The sequence below is a fragment of the Carlito syrichta genome, unplaced genomic scaffold (assembly GCF_000164805.1).
Source record: "Carlito syrichta isolate Samal-C Ts95f unplaced genomic scaffold, Tarsius_syrichta-2.0.1 Scaffold302318, whole genome shotgun sequence".
NCBI classification, from domain to species: domain Eukaryota; kingdom Metazoa; phylum Chordata; class Mammalia; order Primates; family Tarsiidae; genus Carlito; species Carlito syrichta.
Genome location: NW_007246414.1, coordinates 20,212 through 29,520, shown reverse-complemented (window position 1 = coordinate 29,520; position 9,309 = coordinate 20,212). Strand labels below are relative to the sequence as shown.

The 9,309-nt window shown below is 42.5% G+C and overlaps 1 protein-coding gene across 2 annotated transcripts in view; it reads left to right on the top strand.

Annotated features, from left to right (window-relative positions):
* NHSL1 (NHS like 1) overlaps window positions 1–4,353 on the top strand; it is a 143,562-nt gene extending 139,209 nt beyond the window's left edge. For both annotated transcript variants that reach the window (XM_021711486.1, XM_008056306.2), the window contains one exon: window positions 3,569–4,353. In XM_021711486.1, the coding sequence (XP_021567161.1) occupies window positions 3,569–4,301 (733 nt within the window). In that variant the 3' untranslated portion in view covers window positions 4,302–4,353. The remainder of the gene's footprint in view (window positions 1–3,568) is intronic.
* The last annotated feature ends 4,956 nt before the right edge of the window (window positions 4,354–9,309 follow it).

The following is a 9,309-nucleotide window of genomic DNA, read 5'->3' as shown; positions in this document are numbered from 1 at the left end:
CTTTAGTATCAGTATAATAGGCCCTAAAGACTACCCCCCTTTACCATTGTCTGACTGGTTTCTTTGATCTCATTAGAAATAAAAAAGATAGCTAGTTATCCAATTATTTCTCAAAACAGGGAAGTGAAAAATGATGCATCCTTTCAAACCAACTTTAGCAGCATTTCTATAAGTTTACACAGATGTTTCTAACTTTAACCATGCAGGCACATAATAAGCACTCAATAAATATTTTCTGAATTAAATGAAACCAATTGGAATTTAACTGTTAGAAGATTCTTACAAAACTCAAAGTATTTCATGCATTGTGTTGCTAAATATACAGGCAGGTATATGTGTGTGTGTGTGTGTGTGTATATATATATATATATTCCTTCCAAGACTCAAAGTATTTCATTTACTATGGAATTCATTGGGTTGCTAAATATGCACTGGGTTGCTAAATATGCAGGCGTGTGTGTGTATGTGTGTGTGTGTATTTATTTATTTATAGTAGCAATCTGCATAGAAGGTTTGCATTGCCTTGTTGCTCTGTGTACTAAATTCTTAGTTCCAGTGAGGAAACCCAACTGTTGTGGGTTCAGTTTATTGCATACTTTTCCTAAAAATGGGCCAAAGGTCTTTTGTAGATTTTACTTTGGCTGCCTTCTTAAGGCACTGAAAAATGTGTGGTTTCTCCTACTAAGGAGTTACATGTACTGCAGATGTCTAAGTTGGTCCGTCTGTATTATTCTGTATATTCATGAGAAAAGTAAATGCAAGTAGACTTTAGGAATGAATTGCAGAGAACACAAGGACACATGCACATTTCTGTTGTAGCGTGGAGAATAAATTAGCAGACATAGTAAAAATCCATCTAATGCATGTGTTTTTTAGAGCTTTATTTTTATGTCCTTTAGCACCTAAGCTCATGACTTAAAATAAAGAATATTTAAGTTGAAACACAGATTTCAAATTTTATAATGCAAATTAATTCACTTCAGATTTAAAGCCAGATGGAAAATGTAGAACACCAGTTGAGGTGTGAAGTTTTTATATTTATTGAAGTAATTAGTTTTTAAGCTAGCATTAACTGCTTAAGTACTTTTTATAGCCGTCTTCTTTAAAAATACATATACATGATATGAATATATGTGTGTGTGTGTGTATATATATATGTATATATGCAGAGAATTTGTATGGGTAGATTTAATTTTCATTTTAGGGTGCAACTGCTTTTGAGAAACAACAATGCTTTTGTACAATCTCATCTTCTTTCTTAATTCTAAATCTACACATAAAGTCAGGCACGGTGGCTCATGCCTATAATCCCAGCACTTTGGGAGGCCAAGGTGGGTGGATTGCTTGAGCCCAGGAGTTCGAGACAAGCCTGGGCAACATAGCGAAAACCTTGTCTCTACAAAAAAAGAAAAAAAATTAGCTGGGTGTGGTGGCACATGCATATAGTCCGAGCTACTTGGGATGTTGAGGTGAAAGGATCGCCTGAGCCCAGGAGGTTGAGACTGCCATGAGCCGTGATTGTTGTGCTCATGCATGCCACTGCACTCCAGCCTAGGCGACAGAGTGAGATCTTGACTCAATAAACAAACAAATCTATAAGTAAAGGCCAAAGCTTTAGTCAAGTTTAGTTGCGCACACCCTCACCATTTAAAAACCAAACAAAAAATTGCACAACAAGCCAACACCTACGAGAATGTGATGAACAGGGCTGCTATGCAAGAGCAAGCAATGTCAGCGGCACTGCCATATGCTCCAAGAGGAAAAATATCCCTTCAGGTCCTCATTGTCATGTGAACGAGTTGTATGACTTCACTTTCTAGACCTCAGTTCTCTTCTCTGAAACCCAAAGTGACTGGACCAGACCATTTCTAAAGTCTTTTCCAGCTCTACGGTTCTGACATGTTATTTCTATGGTTTTGTCATCGGTTACTAACTTATACCAGGGCATTGCTTTTGTGGACCACTGAGTAGGACCATGAAATCTGTATCCTAGATCACATTCTGTAGTCCCAAAGGGGCTGGTGTTCTGTCATCTCTGGCCACCCTTTAGACTCTGTATTGGTCCGTGCCACTTCCTGTCCTCCACTTTGGTGGCTTCATTTTTGACCAGAAGCATGGAAATGACTTTGGAAACACCAAGCCTGGGGCAGCCAACATGGGCCTATCTTGCCCTCTGCTTTGCTGCATAGCCCATGGAGAAACAAAAGCCTGCCCTAGTGGCAGGAAGGAAGAATTCTGTTCCCTATATGACAGAGGTTTGATAAGCCCCTGCTGTATGCCTGACGCTTTGTGGCCGTTACTGCATTCAACTTTATTGACAAACTATGACCTATACACTGTTATTCTCCTTTTTCGGATAGGAAACATGATTAGAAATTTTAACTTGCCCAATGTGGCGGAACAGGAAAGCTTTAGCAATGGGAGTTGTGTAACTCCAAAAGTTCTTTATCTCATTTAACCTTCGCAAACCTGTGAGGTGGTACTATCATTGCCATTTTACGCATGCTAAGATGCAGCATGGATGGTTAACTTGTCCCAGGCTACACAGCCAGAATTGGAGAGTGCTCGGTTTCAATTCTCAATCTGTGTATACAGCTATCATACTCCTAGCCTTTTCATGTTGCGTAGTCTAGAATTTTATAGCAGGAAAAGAGATATACCCACCTCTTTGTTCTGTTAACTGTGTCTAATTTTCTTAAAGCAAGTCCTCCTGTGCTTAGCTTACTGAGTTGTTGTTAAGAGACCAGCAAGGCGCCGCTTGGTTCATTGACTTTATTATCTCTGTTTCCCTAGCAGTAGAAAATGCAGTGAACAGTGAAGTTTTGAGAGACTGGGGACAACAAACACCTACAGGAAGCATTTGACTTTCCATGATGGGTCTCTCTTCTTCCCCACTCCACCCCGTTCCCCACATTTTTTTAGTGAATGGTTCTCTGAAGTCAGTCAGGAACCAGGATCTGGCACAGAAGGTTCACTCCTGTTTTCTGGAAAACTGGACTTCTAGATGCTGGCATTTGGACCTGTAAAAGCTGAGGGAGACTGGTTTTTTGGCAGACTTTGGAATGACTGAGAATGTAAGGTTGTGGAGTTGTAGGCTGGGGCATGTCTTGGTACAGGGGATATCCTGGGTTGTGGCTATCTGTTTGGCCTGTTCAGGCACTAGCACCAAACAAGAAAATGAAGAGTGGAAAGAAAGGATGGTTAGCAGATAAAATTCACTCTGAATCAGCCCCTCTAGGAGAGTTAAATGAAAACTGGCAATCATTAACAACTTTGGTCCTATTGGAACTAAACTAATACAATATCTACAGTTTGTTTGGAATAATCCAGTGAGAGTGGAAACAAAAGAAGAGAAGGCATAGTTAATTATCATAGGTGAGTTATAGGCGCATATGTTCATAAAATGAGCTATTCTTTTATGCGTGAGTGTTTGAAGTTTTCCATAGTTAAAATGTTTGTTTTTTTAAAGTAAGTCTACAGTAGATGGTGATCTGAAGATGGGCTAAGGGGAAAAGGGTAATTATGGTCCAATGAGAGTTAACCTTTACTTAATGTTTTCAAATCTCAGATCCAAGAGGAAAGTCCTTGGCCGTAAAGATTCAGATGACGACCACTCCCGAAACCATTCTCCCTCCCCACCAGTGACACCCACCGGCGCTGCCCCAAGTCTGGCCTCTCCAAAGCAAGTGGGATCGATTCAGAGAAGCGTCCGAAAGAGCAGCACCAGCAGTGACAACTTCAAAGCTCTGCTGCTGAAAAAGGGGAGCCGTTCAGACACCAGCGCCCGCATGTCGGCGGCAGAGATGCTCAAGAACACCGATCCGAGATTCCAGAGGTCAAGGTCGGAGCCTTCGCCAGACGCCCCCGAGAGCCCCTCAAGCTGCTCCCCAAGCAAGAACCGAAGGGCCCAGGAGGAGTGGGCCAAGAACGAAGGCCTGATGCCTCGCAGTCTGTCCTTTTCCGGCCCGAGGTACGGCCGCAGCCGAACGCCGCCCTCGGCAGCCAGCAGCAGGTACAGCATGCGGAACCGGATCCAGAGCAGCCCCATGACGGTCATCTCGGAGGGGGAAGCGGAGGCCGTGGAGCCCGTGGACAGCAGAGCTTGCGGGGCTCTGGGCGCGGCACAGGGATGTTCACTGGACGGCCTGGCGGGGGATGAGATGGACGAGGGCAGCCTGCTCTGTGGCGAGGAGCCGGCCCCCTCCTTGCGGCCACCAGCCCCTGGCCCCGCCGATGGGACAGCCGGCGCAGAGGGCGGAGCATCACAACAGTATGGGGGTTCTCAGAGGGAGGAGAGTTAGGGACACGCACGTGGCTCCCCCGGGTGATGTGCGGGGGAGGGTTGAGCAGTGCCTGCTCTAGGAAGCCCCTGGGTGCCTTTCCCTGACTTGCCAGGGACCCACTCCGCGTGTGTGCTGTGGGTCCCCCGAGGCGCGCCCTGCCGTGTGAGTGGCGGGTTTATTGGACTCACTTGGCACTTGCCCTGTGGCTTAAAAGCAAGTAGAAGCTTAAACTTCTGAAAGTGCTTCCTGGGGAAGATTTTTCTTTCTTTCTTTCTTTCTTTCTTTCTTTTTTTTTTTTTTTAATGCTAAATGCTGGGTGTGAGTGTGGGAGTGTGTGTTTGCATTTTGAACACTTTTTATTTTTAAAACACACACAAACAGCTTGTATAGAAATAGGAGAAAGAAAGCCAGAGTTAAGCTCAGTAGACTAATGGAGTCTCCTGGACTAGGTGGTAACTGCTTTCAAAGCATCATGCTTATGGAAATTAGTGAGTTCCATAAGAAGGGAGAAGATGTTACTTCTAAGAAAGAGGTCGTAGATTTGCTGGTTCTTAGTGCACAGAACAAGCATGTGTGCTGCTGAGGTGAGGTGTGTCCTGGGAGCACAGAGAGGCTGGGAAAGGGCTAAACGACTAATGGGTTCAGGTACTTCTTTCTGGGGGAAATAAACTTTGTTTCTTTTTTGTAAAAATGACAAACTTGTGGAAGTGGCCACGCTGTAACTTGGTGTCTGCTGCTATGCAGCCACATACACACAACTCGTAGCCAGATTTTTAGACGTGTGGGTAATTTTTAAGTGAATTTCCTCCTTGAGTAGCAGCTGAGACTTTTGAGAACTGACGTGGTGGTGTGGACATACGGGGTGCGGGGAGAAGAGAGAGGGGAGAGGTGTAAGTGATACACTGCTGGAATTTGTTTCCTGCCTACTAAATAAAATTATTTTTCAGAATTAAATTTGAAAACTTGCACTACAGAACTGTGGGTGGAGCTTTTCCTTTGACAACCGTTTTTTAACCAGTTTAAACTTCCATTTGGCAATTTCCTATCACTTGAAATGTCAGCGTTTGCTAACTTTTGGATATCATTTTGGTTACACCAAAGAAAAAGTTATGGCTATTTTTTTTCCTTGAACTGCCTACAGGATCGTGTCCTAATTTAGAAAGGTTTATCAAAATCTATTATATATTATCTGACTTGGAAGAAAACTCTGAATAGCTCTTGTTAGTCCAAATAAACTGATACAAATTGGTAGGGCTTGGCTATTAATTAGCCCTGGGAAATGAGTTTTTAGATTAAAAAGATTTTTTTGCATCATTTGTTTTGTGTGTTTTTATATGTGTTTATAAATCAATGAGTTACTAATAACCTGCTAATCTTCTCCGATCAGCATGTCAACACTTTTAGACATGGGAGAAAAGTATGTAAAGTCTCTATTTTAATGTAACAATCTTGTGTCCCCCCCCCATCCCTTCTCCCTCCCAGTTTCTGTGTACGTAGATGACTTTAGTTGTTAGTTAAATAAGCCAGAGTCTTGTCTTCTTCATTAGAAGGACCTTGGATGACAGCACTGAGATTCTTGGTCTACACCAGTGCAGCTCTCAACTGCCATATTTTTTTGGTATGAAAATATTATCCAAAAGTTGGACTGCACAAAGTGAATTCATCGTGAGGTTTATGCAACTTTAGATACCCATTTTAGACATGTCTTTATGGCAATAATAAGCCTAACAGATGAAGATTTCTTTCCTTCTCTGGAGAAAACAAAACACTTATTTTCATACCTCTGGAATCAAGACCTGACATTTGGAGCAATTGTCTACTGTTGGGCAAAAGGTTCATTTCTTCTCAAAAGTAGTGTTGGCTTTTGAATATGAAATCTTCTCATAGCTACCGAAAAAAAGATTAAATTTTACATGGATATCAGAACTCTTTAGCTTAATATATAATTTATTTAAAGGTAAGATAAGCATCAAAACTAATTATAAAGCTACTTTTTAAAATCTCCTTTTTAAAATTAGGATTTAAATTTGCTTTGAATAAAACAATTGTAAATATCTGAAACATTTCTTTTTGTTTGTACATGCATTTTTTTTTTTTAATAATGAGATAGGTCTTCTTGTACAGAATTGTTGAGTGCTTTGCTGGATATAAGCAGAACAGCAGTAAGACCAGAAGGTCCCTGTGGGAGGTGAGAATTCAACAGAAAGGAGATAGAACATCACAGACACTGGATGGTGTCATCTACAAGGACACATGGAAAAGCATCTCCAAGTAATGTCCTATGGAATTTTGAATAAAATACGAGTAATGTATTGACTGGCATTTTGGTGACGTGGCATGTGGAGAGAGATGTGAGAACCTTTCATAGGCATAAATGAAATATAGGGAGACGAGAATCTAGACTCATCCCTGAAACATGCGGTGCTTCCAGCTTTGCTACTATAATTCTTATTCAAAAGCTCCGCGAGAGTAGACCTGACTCTCCTTGTACCCTGAGAGGTTAAGTTCCAAACAATCATAGACGGAAACCCAGCACTAAATTATTTCTACTTTATTTTTTCTAAGAGTTGATCTGTCCATTGGAAACAACCTCAACTTTAGTCTGATTTTTGCCCTGCTGCTACTCCTGAAGAATCTTGGTTGAAGTCTGTTGCTTCTCATGTGGACATTAGGGTATATCATGAGAGAATCACAATAACAATGAAATAAAAGTAGGTGTTTCTGGGTTTCAGTCTTTATCCCCACCTACGGATGGTGCTCTCTACTTTGGTGAACACCTAGGGCATGTGAAGCACTGGGTTGGCCTCCCTCATTCTGTCTTAGTGTGTTTCCAGCACATGTGTGAATAATTGTTTACATTGCTGAGATTCCATCATAAAATGAGCACAATGGGATGATTTGTTTGCCAGATATGAGGATATTGTTGAGAGGGAAAGGGGGGTCTTTTGAATAAAACACAGACTGGATTCTTGGTCCATTTTCCTTAGTAAGCTACTCAGTGAGCTTCTCTAAACTGCCTTCCACAGAGGCCAGCCTTTATTCACAGAGCAAGGACTAGAGCAATCCATAGTCATTTGTTCAGCAATAGGGGGGGGGAAAGCCTTTTAATAAATGTTTCTCATGTGCTAGGTAAGGGTGAGGAAGTCCTAGGATAGAAAAATTGGATGAACTATCAGTAAAGGGTTCAATCCCAGTGAAAAAAACACATGGCCGGGAACTTTGGGAAGCCAAGGCGAGTGGATTGCCTGAGCCCACGGGTTCAAGACCCACCTGGGCAACTTAGCGAGACCTCAACTCAACAATAAATCAAAAATTAGCTGGGTGTGGTAGCGCATGCCTGTAGTTCCAGCTACTTGGAAGGCTGAGGTGGAAGGATCGGAGCCCAGCAGGTAGAGGCTGTGGTGGTCGGGAGCATGCCAGTGCACTCTAGTCTGGGAAACAGGTGAGACTCCAACTCAAAAAAATTTTAAAAATTAAAAACACACAACTATCCTGCAAAACATGTTGTCAACATCAGAGTCCATACAAAGGAAGAGCATTCTGGGCTCTGGTGTGCCATGCTGGTATCTCACCTGATATCTCTTACCAGTGGATGAAATTGTTCAGGCTGGCAATGCGCCCAACCAAAACATTACACCTCATGCCTCCCTTGTGGTTATAAGGGCCATGCGGCACAGTTTCGGCCAATGAGACATGGGTAGCAGTCTTGGAATTTCCAGGAGCCTTACTTTCCTTAAATAGGTGCCATCCCCACATCGTGTGGCTTCCTCCCTCTTGATTTTCCCCATGATGAGTGGGAGGTTGGAGGAGGGACAATAATCTCACATTTGAGGCAGCAATGAGGATGGAAACCATGTGGTAGGGTGGCAGAGGAGTAAGGAGCCAGGACATTGACAACATCTATATTCACTGCACCAGCCACAGACTGTCTACCTCCAGCCCCATTGGGTAAGTCATTTTTCACTTGCTTTGCAGTTGAGTGACATGGTTCTCAAAGTGAGATGTCCTTGCTTCTGAGTAGGCAGATGTGGAGGAATTGGCTGTGGTGAACTTGAGCTGATTTTACAGATGGGAAGGATTTTATCAAACAGGGAAAGTTGGAGTTGGCAGAAGGCAGGAACAAAGGCACAAAGACAAAGTGTTTAGAGGAAGCCAAATAGCTAAAGTAGGCAGTCTCTAGAAAAGCACAGTGGGACATGAGACTGGAAAGGTCATCTGGGGCAAGAATGTAGAGGGTCTGGGTTGCTGTCTCAAGGAACTGGGGGCTTGTTTTGAGGTTTGGGGAAACAATGAGGGTTTTTAAGAATGACGTGGCAGGGCTTGGTTTCTAGCCTTCTTCTCAAGCTGTGCTGTCCCTTGGAGAGCTCATCACTTCCTATAGCATTAGATAAATATATACCACTAATTCCCAAATATCTTGTCTGGACTTCCTTCATGAGCTCCAGATTAGAATATCAACTGCCTACTCAAAGTCTGCATTTAGAGTGTTTCAAACTTAATACAGTCATGTGTCTTTTAATGTCAGGGATTCATTCTGAGAAATGTGTCCTGAGATGATTTTGATGTTGTGTGAGCATCATAGAGTGTACTTCCACAAACCTAAATGTTACAGCCTATGTCACACCCAGGCTGATGGTATGGTCTATCGCTCCTAGGCTACAAACCTGTACGGCGTGTTACTGCCTGAATACTGTAGGCAATTGGAACCCAATGGTACTTGTATATCTAAGCATAGAAAAGGTACTATAAAAACACAGTTGTATAATCTCATGGGACTACCATCATATATGTAGTCCATCACTGATTGAAGCACCATTATACAATGTATGACTTTAGATTCAAAACCTACTTTCCCCAAGACCTTTCCCATTTCAGTTAATGTCATTACCATTCATCTAGGGTCATCCTGGTGGCCTCTTTCCACCCCACAACTTAACCAGAAATAAGTCACATCAGTTATACTGTCAAGCTAAATGACAAACCCAATCACCTCTCACCAGTTCCACTGCTCCCTCTCAGGTCCAAA